At 42.4% G+C, this 21,288-nt stretch overlaps 1 protein-coding gene across 5 annotated transcripts in view; it reads right to left on the bottom strand.

Moving 5' to 3' along the window:
• PRKDC (protein kinase, DNA-activated, catalytic subunit) overlaps positions 1-21,288 on the bottom strand; it is a 165,728-nt gene that overhangs the window by 112,263 nt on the left and 32,177 nt on the right. For 4 of the 5 annotated variants that reach the window (XM_022556817.3, XM_022556820.3, XM_022556821.3 and 1 more), the window contains exons 22-27: positions 17,614-17,720; positions 15,678-15,768; positions 14,604-14,767; positions 13,796-13,948; positions 9,182-9,289; positions 6,570-6,796 (exon numbers count right to left, since the gene is read on the bottom strand). In XM_022556817.3, coding sequence (XP_022412525.1) covers positions 6,570-6,796; positions 9,182-9,289; positions 13,796-13,948; positions 14,604-14,767; positions 15,678-15,768; positions 17,614-17,720 — 850 coding nt within the window. The remainder of the gene's footprint in view (positions 1-6,569; positions 6,797-9,181; positions 9,290-13,795; positions 13,949-14,603; positions 14,768-15,677; positions 15,769-17,613; positions 17,721-21,288) is intronic. The other variant, XM_022556819.3, reaches the window with a different exon arrangement.

Here is a 21,288-nt window from a genome sequence, read left to right as displayed (position 1 = left end):
TGGGTGAGCGGGGCGGAGAGGAGCTCTCCACCCCGACAGACCCAAAGGAGCCAGGCCCAACGACCCCCTGCGTGACGCTGCCCTCCAGCCCAGGTTCAGCCTGGACTGTCGACTGCGCTCACTGACCCCACGAGAGAATTCTGCTCTGACCTGCTCCTGACACCCAAGTCAGGCCACTGGGGTCTCAGAAGCAGAAACTAAAGGGCAGTCCACATTCTTGGACGGTACTTCTCCCCAATGTCAGTTGTGGGTCCACTTCACACATTTCTAGAGAGCTCGGCTTCCCAGGACTAACGATGGACTTTGTCAACCTAATTCCTTGGACCAGGCTCCTGTCCTCTGAGAAGCTGAAGCCAGTCTCTGTTCAGCCGTTTCCCAGGATCCTTCACCTGACAGCGAAAACACTGACCCCACCTTCCCTGGCCATGTCTGTGTCTAACAGCTGCCTTCCAAAACCAAGAGCACACCGATCAGGGTGCATACCAATATACAGAGAATGAAGCAAAGCAGCAAAGCAAGGGAACAAGTGACTTCCAGGTCAGGAGAAGGATGAACTTAGGGCAGGGTGGATCTAAAATACTGATAACGCTCCATTTCTAAACCTAGGTGGTCAATATGCGGGAACTTCTGTTACTATTATTATTATACAAACTTTACACATTTTAGGGCTTTCAGATTGAGGCATAACTGACATACGTTGCGTCAGTTTCAGGTGCACAACGTAGCAGTTCGCTATTTGTACATGCTACAAAACCATCACCGCAAGCCTGGGCAACATCAGTCACCACACCTACTTACAAAACGTTGTACCTTGTGATAAGCACTTTTAACATCTTCTCCCTCTGCAACTTCCATGTGTAGGGTACAGTGTTATTAACTGTAGTCATCACGCAGTGCATTACTCCACCAGGACTGACTGCTTTTATAACTTAAAATGTGTAGCTTTTGATCCCCTTCACCCATTTCTCTGAGCCCCCAGCCCTGGCTTTAGCAACCACCAATCTGTTCTCTGTATCTATGAGCTTGTTTGTTTTCTGTTGTTGTTTACAATTTCATATATAAGTGAGATCATACAGTATTTGTCTTATTCCGTCTGACTTATCTCACTTAGCATAATGCCCTCTAGGTCCATCCATGTTGTCACAAATGGCAAGATCTTCTTCTTTTTTATGGCTGAGTAATATTCCATTGTGTGTGTGTGTGTGTGTGTGTGTGTGTGTGTGTGTGTGTTAGATATTCTATATCCATTCATCTCTCAATAGGCACTTAGGTTGCTTCCATGTCTTGGCTATTACAAATAATGCTGCAATGAACATGGGGGTGCATAAATCTTCTCAAATTAGTGTTTTCATTTTCTTCGGATAAATACCCAGGGGTGGAATTGCCAGATTGTATGGTAGTTCTATTTTTAATTTTTTGAGGAACCTCCACACTATTTTCCACAGTGGCTACACGAATTTACATTCCCGTCAACAGTGCACGAGGGTTCCCTTTTCTCCACACCCTCACTAGCATTTGGTATTTGTAGACTTTTTGATGACGGCCATTCTGACCAGTATGAGGTGATACCTCATTGTGGTTTTAATCTGCATTTCCCTGATGATTAGTGATGTTAAGCATCTTTTCACGTACCTGTTGGCCATTTCTATGTCTTTTTTGGGAAAATGTCTTGTCAGATATTCTGCTCATTTTTCTAATCAGATTTTTTGCCATTGAGCTCTCTATTTTGGATATTAACCCTTTATTAGATATATGATTTGCAACTATATTCTCCCATTCAGTAGGTTGCCTTTTCATTTTGTTGACCATTTGCTGTGCAGAAGTTTTTAGTTGGATGTAATCCCACTTGTTTATTTTTGCTTTTGGTGTCAGATTCAAAAAATCATCCCTAAGACCTATGTCAGGGAGCTTACCACCTATGTTTTCTTCTAGGAGTTTTATGGTTTCAGGTCTTACGTTCAAATCTTTACTCCATTTTGAGTTAGTTTTTGTGAATGGTGTAAGACAGGGGTCCAGTTCTCGCAACACCATTTATTGAAGAGGCTGTCTTTCTCCACTGTGTATTCCTGGCTCCTCTGTCATAAAATTAATTGACCATAAGTGTGTGGATTTATTTCTGGGCATTCTGTTCTGTTCCAATGATCTATGTGACTGTATTTCTGCCAACACCATGTTGTTTTGATTACTATAACTTTGTATAGTAGTTGGAAATCAGGAAGCGTGATGCTTCCTGTTCTTTTTCAGGATTGCTTTGACTTTTCAGGGTCTTTGTGGTTCCATACAAATTTTAGGACTGTTTGCCCTATTTCTGTGAAAAAAGCCATTGGAATTTTGATAGGGATTGCACTCAATCTGAAGATTGCTTTGGGTAGTGTGGAAATTTTAACAATATTAATTCTTCCAATCCATGAGCACAGAATATCTATTTATTTGTGTCTTCTTCAATTTTTGTCATCAATGTCTTACAGTTGTCAGTGTACAGGTCTTTCACCCCCTTGGTTAAATTTATCCCTAGGTATCTTATTCCTCTTGATACAGCTGTAAATGAGATTGTTATCTTTTTCTTTTTTTTTGGTTGCGTTGGGTCTTCTTTGTTGCTGGGCATGGGCTTTCTCTAGTTGCGGTGAGCAGGGACCATTCTCTGTTGCGGTGCGCAGGCTTCTCATTGCAGTGGCTTCTCTTGTTGCAGAGCACAGGCTGTAGGCGTGCAGGCTTCAGTGGTTACAGCACGCAGGCCCTAGAGCACACAGGCTTCAGTAGCTGTGGCTCACGGGCTCTAGAGCACAAGCTCAGTAGTTGTGGCGCACAGGCTTAGTTGCTCCGCAGCATGTGGGATCTTCCCAGACCAGGGCTCAAACCCATGTCCCCTGCATTGGCAGGCGGATTCTTAACCACTGTGCCACTGGGGAAGTCCTGAGATTGTTTTCTTAATTTCAATTTCTGATTGTTCATTATGAGTACATAGACAGGCAACAGACTTTTGTATACTGATTTTGTATCCTGCAATTTTACTGAGTTTATTAGTTCTAACAGTTTTATTGGTGGAGTCTTTAGGGTTTTCTATCTGTAATAACATGTCATCTGCAAATAGTGACAGTTTTACATGTTTTTAAACATTCTTCTATACACACAGGTTTCACAATTTAAAAAACTAAAAGGAAAAAACGTATCAAAATACCAAGGGCATTTTTCACAGAACTAGAATAATTTTAAATTTTGTATGGAAATACAAAAGATGCCAAATAGCCAAAACAATCTTGAGAAAGAATAACAGAGCTGGAGGAATCACGCTCCCTGACTTCAAACTATACTGTACGGTAATCAAAACAGCATGGTATTAGCACAAAACAGATGTATAGATCAATGGAACAGAGCAGAGAGCCCAGAAATAAGCCCACGCACTTATGGTCAATTAATCTATGACAAAGGAGGCAAGAATATACAATGCAGAAAAGACAGTCTCTTCAATAACTTGTGCTGGGAAAACCGGACAGCTACACGTAGAAGAATGAAATTAGAACATTCATTCTCTAACGGCATACAAAAAAATAAACTCAAAATGGATTAAACACCTAAGCGTACGACTGGAAACCTTAAAACTCCTAGAAGAAAACACAGACAGAACACTCTCTGACATAAATTGTAGCAATATTTTCTGTCTCCTAAAGCAAAGAAAACAAAAGCAAAAAGAAACAAAGGAGGCCTAATTAAACCCAAAAACTTCTGCACAGCAAAGGAAACCATCAACAAAACGACAACCTACTGAACGGGAGGAAATATCTGCAAATGATAAGATGAATATAGGGCTAATATCCAAAATATACAAACAGCTCCAACAGCTCAGTATCAAAAAGCAAAGACCTGAATAGACATTTTTGCAAAGAAGATACACAGATAGCCAACAGGCACATGAAAAGATGCACAACATGGTTAATCATCAGGGAAGTACAATCAAAACCACAATGAGACATCACCTCACACGTGGCAGATGACTATCACCAAAAAGACCGCAAATAACAAGTACTGGCGAGGATGTGGAGAAAAGTGCGCCTCATGCGCTGTGCGTGGGAACGTAAATTAGTGCAGCCACTGCGGAGAACAGTGTGGAGGTTCCTCAAAAAACTAAACACAGAGCTACCATCCAGCCCAGCAATTCCACTCCTGGGTATTTATCCAAAAAACCCAAAAACACTTATTTGAAAAACTACATGCACCCACTGCTCACAGCAGCACTATTCACAAATGCCAAGACATGGAAACAACCTAAGTGTCCATCAACAGATGAATGGATAAAGACGATGTGGTAAGGGACTTCCCCGGCAGTCCAGTGGTTAGGACTCCATGCTTCCACTGCAGGGGGCACAGGTTAGATCCCTGGTCAGGCCGAAGAAATAAATAAATAAAAGATGTGGTAAATATATACAATGAATGTTACTCAGCCATAAAAAAGAATGAAAATAATTCCATTTGCAGCTACATGGATGGACCTACAGAGTATTATGCTTAGTGAAATACACCAGATGAATACTGTATGATACCACTTGTATGAGAACTCTAAAAAATAAAACAAACATATGTATATAACAAAACAGAACCAGACTTACAGATATAAAGAACAAATTAGTGGTTACCAGAGGGAAGGAGGAGGGGCAAAATAGGGGTAGGGGACTTAGAGACACAAACTACTATGCATAAAACAGATAAGCAACAAGGATATAATGTACAGCACAGGAAAACAGCCAATATTTTATAATAACTATAAATGGAGCATAACCTTTAAAAATTGTGAATCACTACACTGTACACCTGAAACATACATTTTACATCAACTATACCTCAACTAAAAAAATCAACACAGTGGCTTCAAACTCCAGTCGATTTTTTTTTTTCTTTGCGGCACGCGGGCCCCTCACCGCTGCGGCCTGCCCCCCGCTGCCGCGGAGCACAGGCTCCGGATACGCAGGCCCAGCGGCCACGGGCCCCGTCGCTCCGCAGCAGGCAGGATCCCCCCAGACCGGGGCATGAACCCACGCCCCCTGCATCAGCAGGCGGACCCCCAACCACTGCGCCACCAGGGAAGCCCTCCAGTCTATTTTCATACAAACGTGCACATGCCCACACACATGCAGAGACAGATTCCTATCCATCGAGCTATCCTCTCTCTATCCATCTACCACCGATCTATCCATCCATCTAAAATCTATCTACTTATCATCCACCTACCTCTCCATCCATCATCCATCCCTCCATCATCCATCCATCACCTTATTTTCACAACTGCTCCCCTCATCACTATCCCAACTGCCAATTCCTGAGAGAAGCTATTCTGACCAAATGAGGTCAGATTCCTCATTATAAGGTTCCTTAGTAATCATGTACCACTACTTAATTTTTTTTTTCCCATGCTGCACAGTAGTGGGATCTTAGTTCCCTGACCAGGAATTGAACCCGGGCAGCAGGCAATGAAAGTGCAGTGTCCTAACCACTGGACCGCCAGGGAATTCCCTGTACCGCTACTTAAAAGCACTAATTCCAGCTACAGATTTTACCTTTATCTTTGTGATTGGTTGAATATTATCTACCTGTCTTTTTAAAATGCAGCCCTCACGAAGGGCTACATCTTTGTATCTCCAGCATTCGGCATGATGCCTGGCACATAACAGTCTGACCTAGCAAACAGTACTAAATGAACAAACGAACAAACACTACTACAACCTTAGGTCAGGGACTATCTTGTCCTTGGACTGTGAAACCACCCTGTCACTGGTGTCCTGGCCCTCAGACCCACTCCCCACACAGCTACTGGCAGGCGAATTTGGGGAGGAGTCTAACCGTGCCGCTCCCTGCTCCCACTATCCAGGACTTGCTGTCTCTGGAAGTGGCCTTCACATCTTAATTCCACAAAGAGAGGCTCCTGGCCAGTCTCATTTCGCTCCCTTCCAAACCTCAAACTCCACAGCAAGGAGTAGAAAATGACTTCATCTCCTTACATACTGTCCTCTTATCTCTGCCCTGTCCCTCTGACCTGAAATGCTTGGGCCAGTTTCCACTCATCCCCTAAGCCTCATCCCAAGTATAAATGGAACAGGAGGCCAGGAGGTACAGGAAACCTCCCCTAACCTACTCAAGCCATGTCAGACACTCCTCTTCTGTGCTTCAAAAGACTGTGTACTATGGCTTTTGTTGCACTTTCCAGACTGTGTGCTATTATGCTTCAATGTAGATCAACACGTTCTGAGCCTCTTCTTGAACGCAAACATCATTTTAATTCATTATTTAATCCCCAGAAAATAGCACAGCATCCAGCATGTTAACTATTTACTAAATGCTTGATATATGACTACATGGATACATAAACAGTGAGTCACTTTACAAAATCACTATTGAATATTTAAAGATCTTAGACCGCATGCCGTAACGAAAAGATCCCACAGGCCCAAACAAAGATCCCATTTGCTGCAACTAAGACCCGACACAGCCAAAAAAAGAAAAAAAAAGTAAATATTTAAAAACAAAAAAAAGAAAATTTAAAGATCTTTACACTCTTCCCTGTCAGGTAACTTACGTACCTGAATTCCCTGTAGATATTATTAAAAGCAAGTGATGCTCCCAGTCTCTTGAAAGCATTGGGGTGAAGTGCAAAGCTGTACAGTCGCTTGAAAAGTGATTTGGTGTTTACTGGACTGTTTTCCTGCTGCTGCGGTGTTGTCTGCTTAATGGACCATTTGAGGAATTCTTGAATACACCGACCACAAAAATCTCTTAAAGTACTGTCAAAGGGGTCCACAATTCCATCCTGAAACAAAGCATAAAATGACAACTGAACACCTTGGTCTGCCTCTGAGCATAAATGAAGTATGTTACGAAAATTAATTTAGAGCACTATTAAGGAAAAAAACGGACACTAGTCAAACCAATCTGACTGTCTAGAATCTAGACTCTAATAACAAATTCCTTGTGACATAATGAAAAGTTTCTTCTAAACAAATTAAGAAACTGAAAAATACATGAAAAAAAGAGAATACTTTAATTGTACAGCAACAAAGCAGGCTTTCCTTCCCCTGAAGAAACACGATTATATCCTAAAAACTTCTGTTGATTCTACCTCATAACATTATCTGAAATGCTTTACTTATTGAGGATAAATAGAGTAAGACCCTTGCAAGTTTCAAGGAAACTGTAATGCTACACAAAGAAAAATCATAGAGATGTGGTTCTAAAAGTAGAACCTTCTATCAGAGCAGTCTCCAGAAAGGCACAGTCTCTAAATACTTGAAAAAACAGCTAAGGAAATTTGAGTGCTTTTGTTTCTCTCTTAGATCCACAAAGGAAAAGTTTAACTTGAGAAAGTACACGGAAACTGAAATAAGGGGATTCTTTCTAACATGCCTGGTTCCTTGCTACATGCAAAATCTTTGATCACAGTGCAAATTAGAATTCACGGAGGTGATGGTAATGCACCGCGGAAACGGGCAGAGGAGCGGACAGCAGGGACACAAGTGCACTGGAGTGCACCAGCCTCCACCTCCACCTTCACCTTTTCTTTTCTTTCCATAAACCCTCTCATGTTACATTTCCATTCCCACCTGGTTTTTTCCTGAAGCTCTGACTTAAGCTACTTTCAAGGATCAAAAGGGGAAAAGGAACAACTAAGATAGAAACTTCAGAACAGAAACATTAGAATAAATCCGTCTGAATGAAATAAGCCACAAGTTAAATTTAATTAAATGGATCTGTCATAGACAGGATTCACACTAGACACTGCAGGGAATCAAACCACAGGTACAATGATGTCATCATCCTAATTACAAATGTTCAGTAACTCCCACTGCCAACAAGTGGCAGCCAGTTAGGCAACCTCTGAGAGGGAAAGGAGCTGTGTTAGTAACTACACACACAACAGGGGCAACAGGGACAACAGGGCTGGCCTGGGCAAACTGCAACGGATAGTGGTCCTACATGCAACGACACACCTCATTTCAAACTTAACAGAAAGTGACCCACAGAATCAAACAAATCAGTCTGCAAAAACATGGGATTAAAGGATGTTTGTTTGCACAAACTTGCTATGTGTTCAACTGGGCATTTTTTAAAAAAATTTATTTATCAATTTTTGGCCGTGTTGGGTCTTTGTTGCTGCGCGCGGGCTTTCTCTAGTTGTGGCAAGCAGGGGCTACTCTTCCTCGTGGCGCACGGGCTTCTCGTTGCGGTGGCTTCTCTTGTTGCAGAGCATGGGCTCTAGGCACTCGGGCTTCAGTAGTTGTGGCTCACAGGCTCAGTAGTTGTGGCTCGTGGGCTCTAGAGCACAGGCTCAGTAGTTGTGGCACACGGGCTTAGCTGCTCTGCGGCATGTGGGATCTTCCTGGACCAGGGCTCGAACCCGTGTCCCCTGCATTGGCAGGCGGATTCTTAAGCACTGCACCACCAGGGAAGTCCCTCAACTGGGGATTTTGATTCCAAAGTCAGTATATGCCAAAACAAAAGTACAGGTTGAAATAATAGGTAAATATCAATTAAGATGATATTTAAAGAAATCAAATGTAGTTATTTGCACAAGTTCAGAATATTAAAATCAAATCAGTGTGGAAAGACAGTAAGGTTTTAGCCGACCTCACTGCCTCTGCCCGCAGTGAGCCAGTGACCCCACCCTAACAATTCCACCTCTGCTGTCTCAGGACAGTTCTATGTACACGGTGAACTGCGATGTCTAGGGGTTTTGAGTTGCTGAATCTGAATGCAGGAGAAAACAGGACCAGCTCAAAAAATTCCTTTTACTCTGAACTAGTATACTATAGTTAAAAAAAAAAAAAAAGAGGATACTGCAACTCTGATAGAAGTCCAAGAACATTCTTATTCACCCTTTCCACCCTCAACACACACACACACACACACACGCACACACACACAGCCTTAATGTAGATGAAGTCTGTCAAATTTATAACCATCCTCCCAAAAGGAACAAAACAAAAACATCTATTTGCTTGTAGCTATTTAAAAGTATCCCTTAATAAACAGCACCTTGTTCATTAAATGCCATCTCACCAAAACAAAAGAAAAAAGATGATCCAATCTAGCTAGATGTTACATTTTGATACCTTGACAGGTAGCTTTTCTCAAAGTTCTGAGTATTGATCACATATAACCAGTTGATGGGAATGGCAGGACAGGAACCATTACTCACCAGTATTGTTTCTAGTAAGGCAACAGTGTCCTGACTCTCAAATTTCTTATTGTTGGTGAACCAGTGAATCAGCTGCATAACTAGAGGTTCATACAGTTGCCTCGGCACCTGAAGGAGTAATAACATCAGAATTTACTTTTTTCATGTAAATTTTATATCAGAGACAGTTCCATTTATATGACAGGAGCAAAATTAAGCGTAATACTACTGTGGTTATATTAGTTTCCTTCTCTAGTTAAATTCTGTGACGAACATGGTCTAACTTCTTCCTAAGAGTCCGGCAAAGAAAAATATGCATCCCCAAACTTACTGTTCCTCTAACGAGGAGGGCAATTAGGGTCGACAGTGATGGTATTTGTCATTCATCCTGATTAACCTGATCCGGAGCTAAACAGAAGGCATTCTGTTCACAACCCCGTGGGGACAAAGCAGAAAGCCAGGTCAGGGCTTCCCTCCGCGCAGTGGTTGAGAGTCTGCCTGCCGATGCAGGGGACACGGGTTCGTGCCCCGGTCCGGGAAGATTCCACGTGCCGCGGAGTGGCTGGGCCCGTGAGCCATGGCCGCTGAGCCTGCGCGTCCGGAGCCTGTGCTCCGCAACGGGAGAGGCCACAGCAGTGAGAGGCCCGTGTACCACAAAAAAAAAAAAAAAAAAAAACCAGGTCAGCGTCCTCTGCATAGAGACTTCCAGGCTGTATCACAGAACAAGAGAAGAGGCACCTCCCCCTCGGCTGCCTGCCAAGAAAGAAGGGAAGCTAGTCTTTACTCCGTGGAGATGAGGGTTCTCACCCTAACCTTCTCAAATGTAAATACAGCCTCTCCAGGGCCCAGAGAGCCCTGTGGGTGTCTGGCTCCTACAATCTAGGGTGGCTCCCAGGCCTGGAGAGTTTTACTGTCCTTTTGGATCAGAGCAATTTCCTGAGACAAACGGTTATGCATCTAACCCTCATTCTCTATGAACAGTAAAAGTTCACAGCCCGAGTGAAGGGGAACATTCCCGATCTTCATGTCTCACAAAGGCTGGCCCTACAGGAGCACTGAGAAATCCAGGGGAGTTCTACTTCCCCGCTGATACTCAGCTTAAGAACAAAGCACATGGTACGGACACCCCATCAAAAATCACGTGAGGGAGGTCCCTGGCAGTCCAGTGGGGGACCATGTACTTCCACTGCAGTGGGTGTGGGTTCCATCACTGGTCAGGGAACTAGGATCCCACATAACGCCTGCTGCGGCCAAAAAATAAAATAAAATTTAAAAATTAAAAAACAACAACAAAAATCACGTGAAATGTCTGGGGCTCAGACTAAACAACAAGTTCTCTTGCACCCGGGTATTTCTCCAAAAAATATCTTTCTAAACTCTAAAGCAACTTTTAGACTTAATCAAAGTAAAAGAATCTTACCTTTTAGTTTGGAAATTTAACCTGGTCTTAAAGCATCACTTTTTTCTTCCCCCAAAAGAATTATTTTGTATTCTTAGAACATAAATTATATATGTGTACACACACATTTATAGAACATGTAGAAAACCATCCAACTACAATCCTACATCCAAAAGGTAACCACTGTTAACATTCAAAACCACTGTTAACTCAGTATATTTATACACATTTAAATATATGTATACACGTGTGTAAAAATATACACTTTTGTAACCACTTTCTGCCCCTTAATTTTGAATACTTTTCATGTAAATACATAAGCTATATCAGTATCTTTATTAGATGCCTGCTATCTCATATATGGATAAACCACGATCCAGTTACCCAATCCTGTTGTTAGAAATGCAGTATTTCTAGTTTATGTCTGTCTTATACACACCACTCTGAACACCTCTCTGGACAAGGGCTGCTGTCCACACTCCCACCTGCCAGGACTCACAAGCCCCTTTCCCTACAAGCTTGGCAGCACTAAACACTGCCAACTTTTAAAATATTTGACAACTGCTGCAATCCATACCATTTTAATTTGAATTTCCTTATCTACTAAAAAGGTTGAATATTTAAAACATATTTAATTGGCCATATGTACGTCTGTGTTCACGAGCTGCCCACTTTTGTTCTTTATCCATTTGCCCATTTTAAAATCTTATCATCTTCAGCACAATGTGGGAAAAAAACAAATGTCCCTACATCACGCGTATGTCAAAACTGTGGGTCTGTGCCATTCAGTGGTTCTACATACTTATAAAGCCAGAATTATCAACACACTAACAGTTTTCTTCCACAGATCTCCCTTCAATACCTTGTATGAAAATTTCCCTTTCTACACAAACTGTATGGAAAGACACCTATAATGTAATGATAAAATCCACCCAAGCAGAAATCACATTTTACATAAAAGAAAAGCATTTTTGAATGCTATAATCCTTTTTATCTGTAAAACAAAATTTATATGTATGCTTATAAAAATTTATATAAAATTTATACGTATGCTATGTTTTACAAAGATCTAGGAGTATATTCACCAAACTTTCGGCAGAGGATACACTGGCTTTTCCTGAGGAATAATGGGGGGAAAGGGGTGATGACATGGAGGTTCACTTTTAGCATCATATGTTTCTATATTAATTAGTATATTTTACCAATGAAAAAGGCCATCCCAATCCAAAGACACAAACAGACATGCTATAATTCATCACATTTTTCTATAATATTTTTAGAGTTTATTTTTCCTTCTAAATCTTTTTAATTTGAAATTAACCTCTCATGTTAGTCAAATGCTATAATAGAATTTATTAAATGTTCCATTTCTCACTAACTTAAAAAGCCCCTTTTACCACACATACGATATTTATGTGTACACATGGGTCCACTTGCCAACTGCCAGACAGTCCCACTGACATATCTGTGCACAAGTTCAACCCCATTATAATTAACGTGACTTCTTAATATCTGTTAGGGCAAGACACCCTTCAGTACCTGACCCTGCCAAAATTTTTCTTGGTTAGGCTCTAGCAATTATTCTTCCAGATTACTTTTGACGTCCAAAATGAAATTAATTCTGGGATTTTTGCTGGAACAATACCAAACTTACTGAACGATTTGGAAACAGCTCAAATTTTTTCAATATTGGTTCTTTTTTTTTTTGGCCATGCCACCCAGCTTGCGGGATCTCAGTTCCCTGACCAGGGATCAAACCCAGGCTACCTGCAGTGGAAGTACCAAGTCCTAACCACTGGACTGCCAGGGAATTCCCTCAATATTGATTCTTCAGATACACAGCACTTTCATTTTATATTCATAAAATATATGTTTGCCTGGCATACTAAAGTTTATTCCTAGATGTTTTATTTTACTTCATTTTATTTTTTACACTGCGCCATGCAGCTTGCAGGATCTCAGTTCCCCAACCAGGGACGGAACCTGGGCCATAGCAGTGAAAGCCCAGAATCCTATCCACTAGGCCACGAGGGAACTCCCCCAGATGTTTTATTATTATTACATTTTTTGATGCTGTTATGAATGCTATGTTGTAAACACATTTTCCAAGTGGTCAAAGCTACAATAGAATATAAGACATATTAGAACACTGATATATGAGAATTCTATTTTGTAATTCATCAGCTTTCTCCTTTATTAATTCTTAGATTTATCAGTTGATACTCTGGGCTTTCCATATTTTTTTAAAACTATATTCAAAATAATTTTTTTCCTTCCTTTCTCCGATGTCCCTGACCTCAGGGACCTCATGGCCTGATGAGAGACCCAGAGGTTAACCAGTGCAAATTAACTTATGAAACACAGACGAAGCCATTCTGAGCAACCACTCCACGCACAGGCCCTGCTCCGGGTCGGGGCTGGAGGTGCCTGTGAACAGGCCACGCCACGTCTCACCCCAGCACCCACCTCAGCCAAAGCACGAGGCGGCATCACTGCGTCACGGCTGGGCAGGATTTGGCTGTGATATTCAGGTAAACATTCTTCATCATCTTTTTAAAGACAAAATTAAACTATTCCTGATTTACCAAAACAAAATACCTTCTTGGCCTATATGAAGAGAATCGTTGCTTATGAAACCTATTTCTGTGGTAAATTTCCAGTTTTACCCCAAAATCGTATTTAATCATGGTGCATTTTAAGGCACTACTGGATTGTATTCATTCACATATATACTGAAGGATATTCCATGTATATTTATAGGTGAGTTTTTCATTTAGTTTTCTTTTTTATGTGTGCACCCTTATATCAGGGTTCTGCCAGCTTCATAAAATAAAGAATCTGAATGTCTTCCGTGTCCCAGCAGCAAAGGAGAATTCTGTCCAAAAAGCCCCGAGGAAGAGATGACCTGCTGACATCTCCAAGCGCCCCCGACTGCTGGCCACGGCCCCTCCTCTCTTCTTCGCCCCTAAGTGACAGAGCCGGTAGCAAAAGCAGCCTTAGGGCCTAGACTCTTGTAATTAATTCCTTAATTCCTTAATTAATTACTCTCCTAACTTAATTCCTTAGGGCCTATCCCTGAGGAATTAAGCCAGAGTCGGAAGGGCAGCAGCCAGGTAGCAGGTTTTCAAAGACCCCAGAGTGGTCCCAATGTGCAGCAAGCTTTGACCATCACTGAACTAGACAGGACTTTTTAAAAAAATTCTGCAACTGTTTCAAACTCAAAGTCATGCACTTACCTGATCTACATCACATGCCAGTCGAAGCAGCACAGGAAAAGTGCGCTTATAGAGCTGGTACATGGGTGGGGGGCCCAGGCCACTGTCAGGCATCTGAGTGGCTTTTCCCAGCATAAACATGACAATGCTGTGCAGAAGTTCACAGGCCGCAACCTGAAACAGGCCAGGGGTCCAACAAAGGTTAAGAGCATTTTGAAATGCTACACAATGTAGCCCTTTAAAAAGGAAAACTTCTGCAGCAGATAACTATCCCACCCAAAATAAATGAACTGCAAGTGGCACTTCTTGTATAAAATTCACGCTTCCGTTCACTTTGAGCTGGAGCCAACAGTGAAGAACTGAGATTTAAAAGATTTAGACATCAGGACTAATACATTCATAAGAAACATATCCATGCTGCCGTAACACAGAACTCCGCTTCATGTGTTAGCACATTTTCAACTGTCACTTTCAGTAAATACATTTTTAAAGCACAAATTTTAGAAATGTACAGATTAATATAAAGACTTGAGATAATCTGTTTCTAATCTCCCAGGTTGAAGAGAGAATCAAGCACAGACTAAAAATCACTTTTCAACGCCCTTTGTACTATTTTCTATTATGAAGAGTTCTGGTATATTAATGTTTTGCCAGGTTATCATCTATTATTCAGATAATTTATGTTTAACTTCCATTTTCCAAGGACACGTACTTCTGATAACTGAACAGTTTCCTGATTACTATACTAGAGAAAATACAAAATCCGTGAAACGCAATACGTGTTTCCTAATGAATACACATCTAACCACAGCAGGTGATCAGTGAGTACTTTGGTTTGTCTGTCGGCGGCCGAGAGCGCCAGCTCTGTGACACGTGGCAGGAATGGGTCCAGGTGGATGATGGGCTTCATGTCCGCGAAGGGCACCGCGAAGCCAAGCCTCCTCTCTCTGTCCCAGGCCACACAGCGCCTGGCCCTCTCCTCAGGGGACACTGCTGTCAGAGAGATGCAGAGCACTTTCGGTCAGTCCCTCCTCGCTCCAGGACAGCCCCTGGCTCACCCCCTCCTGCTCTGTTTACCACACGTGTACAAACCACTACACACTGTTTCTGAATTTGACTTAAAGGCAAACTATTTTTAAACAAGTCTAATAGTCTGGAATGTTTAACTTCCAATTTCAGTAAGAGTTACTCTTCTGTGGAAAAATGATAAATGCACAATACTTTAATTATCTCCTCTTTATAACACTTATTTTCCTAACAGCGGTTCTGACTTCTGAAATGCCAAAATCACCAATACATTTAATATGAAATTTTAAAGGTAAAAGTACCAATTTTTACTAATCAAAAATGCTAATTCCAGGCTTCCCTGGTGGTGCAGTGGTTGAGAGTACGCCTGCCGATGCAGGGGACACAGGTTCGTGCCCCAGTCCGGGGAGATCCCACATGCCGCGGAGCGCCTGGGCCCGTGAGCCATGGCCGCTGAGCCTGTGGGTCCGGAGCCTGTGCTCTGCAACGGGAGAGGCCACAACAGTGAGAGGCCCGCGTACCGCAAAAAAAAAAAAAAGCTAATTCCGATCAAAAACAACTTAAATTATCCAAATATTAAGGATATCAGGTTAAAAAAGATAACTTTGAACTCCTGACACAATGTTTAATATAAAGGTGCATCAAGCTAGATTCTGCTTCAAAAAGGAAAAGACATCAGACCCCAGTGAGCGAGCACAAAGAACCACACAGGCTGCAGGGCACAGTGGAAGTATTCACTCCATCAGGCAAAATATGGCTCTTCATAATCTTACCTGAAAATACATAAATGACATATAGGAGAAAATATCAGAACACACCATGACCTGTATGCATCCAAATACATCCATGGGGTTAATGTGCTTTAAGGAAAGGTCACCTGTTATGAGGTTTTTGCTGATCTGTCCCCCAAGACGGCCAAGCACTTGCACAACCCGAACCCGTATTTCTTCTAAGGACAGCGCTTCATGCTGCAAACATGGTGACAAGTTAAACATCAGAGAGAGTCATGAGCTGAAAGAAAAACTGCTCTACCACCCTCTCCATTGTTGACGCCTCCAATGGCTCATTATATCCTACACGGCACTGCAGTTAGTTTTATTTTAAATTCATGAAAAGAAGCCACATCTCTTCCAATTTTGCAGTTAGCTGTCCGTTTCCTAGACCATCGGTTCCAAAGTTTTGGCAAGAGCCTTTACACCCTTAAAAAATACTGAGGCTCCCCAAAGAACTTCTGTTTATGTAGGTCATATTTACCAGTATTTATCATAAGTTGAAACTTAGCTATTATTTAAATAGTTATCATTTTATTTAAAAACACTGAACCCATGACATGTTAACAAACGATATGCTTTTAGGAAAAGTAACGATATATTCCAAATAAACAACCTCAGGCAAGTGGTACTGTTTCCCATTTTCACATTTGTGACAGACTTGCTGTTGGGCTGTAACTGGAAAAGGAGGAGTATTTTAATAGTCTTTCTAGATAACTGGGGTTTTTCTCTGATACGGCTCCACAACTGAAGTGGAAGTTTCTTAAAGGTTAGTCACAAAGTGGACTCTGAAACCACAGCAGTGAAGACTATGTAGTCTCTACTACATTAAAATCCATGGGCTTATCTTGCTCTCTGAGGATTTTCACCCACACACGATTTGGGAAGATAATGTACTGTTCATCTGAAAACAATGGTTCCCTGGGTCATGCAGATCTTCCACATGTTGATGCATTTCACTGTACATGTGAAAACATCACAGTTGTTAAGTACTGAGAAGCTGCCCAGCTCATGATGGTTACAAGTCTTGCAAAATTTTAATTTTCACTTAAAAGCTTGAATTGTATCACTGGCAACCAATACTCTCAGAAGTTTTCTTTGAAGTGACAGGCTCGCTCTCTGTCTTGGAGAAAACGCCTGCGAGATACTGAGCAGCCAGGCTGTCTACCCCAGGAACAACGGTGTTCACAAGGGAAGGGCTGCTCGGCACACCCCTGCTCCAGCACACGGGATGGCACACAACGTGTGCTCAAGGGTCTATCTAGGCTTAAGGAGGCGCTAGGGAACCAACGCACCACCCACCCCTGCACAGTGCAAACGGCTACGCGTGAAAATACTGACAGTTCTGGCCTTGCACCTGGGGACCCCAGGGCCCACCTAGGGAAATGGGGTCCTGTGTCTGTAAAGAAATATGCAAAACTAAAGGCACGCTCAAGTAACTTTACCTTCCTTTACTCATATGTGATAAGATAATTTAAAACCTTTAGACACCATTTCTAGTTTCATCCAGGTCTCCCAATCAAAAGCTGTCAAAAATATCCAGATGGGAGGAACTTTCCCTAGAGCTTGCAATATCAGTTCTAGATATTAAAAGTTTTTCAAATTTCCTTTTTCACATCATACTTAAAAATATTTTCCCTACACTAACTCAATTTTCTCTATTTACATCATTTTTATCTGTCACATTATGTGCCACATCTAAAAAACTGGTCTCAAGAAATTATCACTGGAAAAAAAACATAAAACCTGCCATGAACTGAACTTGACAATATGTATTTCAGATTTAATCAGTAAATGAGTCAATCTTACATATCCATAATATCACTACTGCAATTGCTTATTCCAAACAAGAAAACAAGACAATAAACCTGTTAATATAGTTTACATTTTTACTGTAAATATATATTGAAATTATTTCTATATTGTACTCTAATTGATACGTAAGAACAACTAATATTTTAAGTGAAGACTTTTCCTTTTCACGAGCATTAGAATCTGGTCTCTCCGTTATTTAAGGTAAAGAAGATACAAGAGATTTCTTACCGATGAAACATTCTTTGCCCTTTTCAGATGCTTTAACACATCTCTAGTAAATCCTTTCTGGGCGGCCCGAGAGAGTGCTGACACTTCCCAGTTATTCCTGGTCTCATCTATCAACAGTAAACAAAAGTCAATTTTAAACAGCACCATTCATTCATTTAATTAATACAAGGGAAAACACACTACACTGCTATAGAGAGACATTAAAATCCTAAAGTGAGATTAAAAATGAAATTTCTAGAACAACAATATTAACAGTGGTTATCTTAGTTTTAAATACCACTGCTGACTAAAAGAAACACGGTTCCTTGGAGAAGTGGCTGACTCCCAGGCTGGGTAGACTGTGCTGGTGAGAAGCGCCAGGAGGGGGCACTGCTCAGGGAGGGGCACACTCCCACGAGTCCCACACAAGTCACATCTGGGACAGGCTGCGTGCAGATATCAGTGGGAGCAGGAAAGGGCTGGACCCACTGAGAATATAAGGATCCACAAGTCCCTCCTGACAGGCAGAAATAATGGGCGAAAAAAGTTATTTCTCACCGTAGAGTGCCAACTAGATAAAAGGAATCATGGAGCTGGAACATCACCATTGTGCCACTTTTACAGTAATAATCAACTCAGAAGAATCACGAATGGACAGACACTAAAACCATCACGGTGAGACATCCCTGAGGAATCAGAACACTTACAGCTGTGAAGGAGCTGCCATTCGACAATCATAAACTTCTACAGAACTTGCAAGTTTAGCACAAAACTTTCCCTCCCGAACCACTTCATGGTAAGGTACCAATCTGACGCCACCGCCCCTGAACGGTGAGGGTCCTAAAGGAGCCGGTCCCACGTGACAGCCACACCACAGCCCAGATGAGGGTGCCAAGCTGCAGACGCGGCCCCCAATCACCCCCACCCCCAGTCAGGCTCCACTCGGCCCTAACAACGTCTCAGCTTAGAACCACAGGTTACACTTAGTTGTCTCGTCTTTTTCATCTCCTTTAAGGGAAACAGTTCTTCAGTTTCCTGGAGTTTCATGACTTGGACATTTACAAAATTAGATGCCTCCATCTGGGTTTGTCTGATGTTTTCTCATGATTGCGTTCAGGTTATAGAAACCATTTGCAGCGTCTCGCTAGTCCTTTATTAATAAAGCCCTTGCACCTGCTCACTTTCTCTCAGTGGAGTCACACTCACTTCTCCCAGTGCTGAGACAGCCTGGGAGGACCCTCACAGGGGCTATACCCCAGCACGCCTCTCCTGGGCCCCAGAAGTGACACCCGCTGACGGCAGAGCCTGACTCCCCTCTGCTTTCTGTTTCCCATCTGGGAGTCTGCGGTGCAGGTTTGCTGCTCATGCCCCATGAGCTAGGCCCCGGGTGGGAACAATCACTAAGAACCGGGGTTTTGGTCTTGGACCTTCTGCAGGTGGATATTAGAAATCTACCCTCTGGTGGCCCCAGATGAAAAGAGGATCTGGTTTTTATTTAGTCTTTATTAAAATGTTTTGGAGCTCAAATTAGTTAAGAATTTTGTACACTGGGAAAAACAACTCTCTGAGATGTGGACTGGTCAAGTGTTTTATCTGTGTCTATGACTCAAACTGCGGAACTGAAGCCATAAACCCTCATGTGTCTGTGTGTCACCTAAGCCCTGAATTGAGAACAACCTGACTTCTCTTGTGAGTGTGCTGTTCTCCTGTATTTGGAAAGTATTAAGAAATTAGATTATTAAGTCTCTTAAAGGAGCTCTCTTCTTATTTATACAGATAAATAAGCTTATATAAAATGAATATTCCTAAAATTATCTGAAAATAAAAAAAATTGGACTTATAATGCTTTAAATTTGCCAAACTTTTTAAAAAATGCTATAGTCACTAACTCAGAAGCATTTCAGAAATCCATATTCACATAATAAAGGCACATCTTCGGTAAATGAGACAAATTTCCTGATTTTAGTTTAAATAAATGTGTTTTCCTATCAGGGTTAAGTACAATACAAGCATACGTCTTATTCTACTTGGGTGTGTTTTTCCTATACTTACTTACATACTTATTATACTTATTCAGGCTTACAAAGCCAACAAGCTAACATCACCTCTCATTACATTGTTATTATGGTACAAGACACACAAAATAACACCACCAGCCATCTGCAGAATTTTTTTCCTCATCTCAAACAGCCCTACATAACTTTTTTTTTTTTGCGGTACGCGGGCCTCTCACTGTTGTGGCCTCTCCTGTCGCGGAGCACAGGCTCCGGACGCGCAGGCTCAGCGGCCATGGCTCACGGGCCCAGCTGCTCCGCGGCACGTGGGATCCTCGCGGACCGGGGCACGAACCCGCGTCCCCTGCATCGGCAGGCGGACTCCCAACCACTGCGCCACCAGGGAAGCCCCCTACATAACTTTTAAGATCATGATAAATGCAGTAAGTTTATGTTCGACTAAACTGAATCACTGGACAAACTTTTTACTTCCCCAGTAATTACGTTTTGTAGCATGTCAACTGGAAGATAATTTCTATGATCTGCAGCCTTGAAACCTTGCACTGAGTTAATTAGTAAATCATCATTGGATACCCACGTAATTTCTAAGTAAAAGAGAATACCGAAACACTGATTGCTAAGCAACATTTTTTTTCTTTCTTTTTTTTTTGGCTATGCCACGCAATTGGTGGGATCTTAGTTCCCTAACTGGGAATTGAACCCAGGCCCCCCTGCAGTGGAAGCACTAAGTCCTAACCACTGGACTGCCAGGGAAGTCCCACTAAGCATCATTTCTAAGTCTGTGTGCTTCTGCTTCCTGCTTTCTAGGCCGTGAGGAGATGAGGCATGCTGCGTGTGGTGCCACACCGGATGGATGCGGCTGCAGGTGGGTGTCACGTGTGCTCACAAGCTCCGAGCCTGAGAAACTCCAAGACCTCAGCAGACACTTCTCAAAACCATCCAGTCCGCATTTTCTCAGTCCAAGAGAAGTCTGGCAGAGAGCTGTAACTGATAAGCGGATGAGGCTGCAGTAGAGGTAGGAGGGCACGCTTCTGACTTTCAGGGAGGGTGAGCTGCTCTGCTGCTCACGAAGCAGCGAGTCTCGGCCTCTTGGTGTCCGGCCGTCTTTCCACAACTGGGACTCGCTAAGAGCTCACAGATTTTTGCTTTTGTGGGTTACAACTAGCAACAGTCAGCATACTGGAAGCAGAACCTACTTTTGTAAAGACCTACTGATCTATTTGAAGACCGCATGTTAACACACACGACACCTTAGTATTCCTCTGAAAACAGCTGGATCTCATGGACTCCCTGCGAGACCCGCTGTTTCAAGTTGTGTCAGTGGGTCCCAGAACATGACAAAACTTGGAAAGTGTAACACCTGAGTCTGAAAAGAGGCTATGAAACGCGTTACATTCTTAGCAAAGTTCACTCAGTCTTAAATGACGTGCTTCTCTGCCTTACTGATCAATGCCTTTGTCTGTAACGGGCAAAGTTACTCTTTACTTTCTGTGGAATCCACAAGGGAGCAAGGCTTGAATCTTATCAGAAGCACTTTGAGCGAAAGGCTCAGGCCTTGCACCTGTCAGGAGCGGCACAGAGCGGCACTGGGCTCTCAGCAAAGCACATAAGGAGGCGTGCTGTCCACTGGCCCCACTGCTGGCCAGCAGGCTGACGACTGTCTGCCAGGGTCTCCACTGTA

This window comes from Delphinapterus leucas, chromosome 17 (assembly GCF_059928025.1).
Source record: "Delphinapterus leucas isolate spDelLeu-1000000601 "Yukka" chromosome 17, BTC_Dleu_Yukka2, whole genome shotgun sequence".
NCBI classification, from domain to species: Eukaryota; Metazoa; Chordata; class Mammalia; order Artiodactyla; family Monodontidae; genus Delphinapterus; species Delphinapterus leucas.
This window is presented reverse-complemented; position numbering and strand designations above follow the sequence as displayed.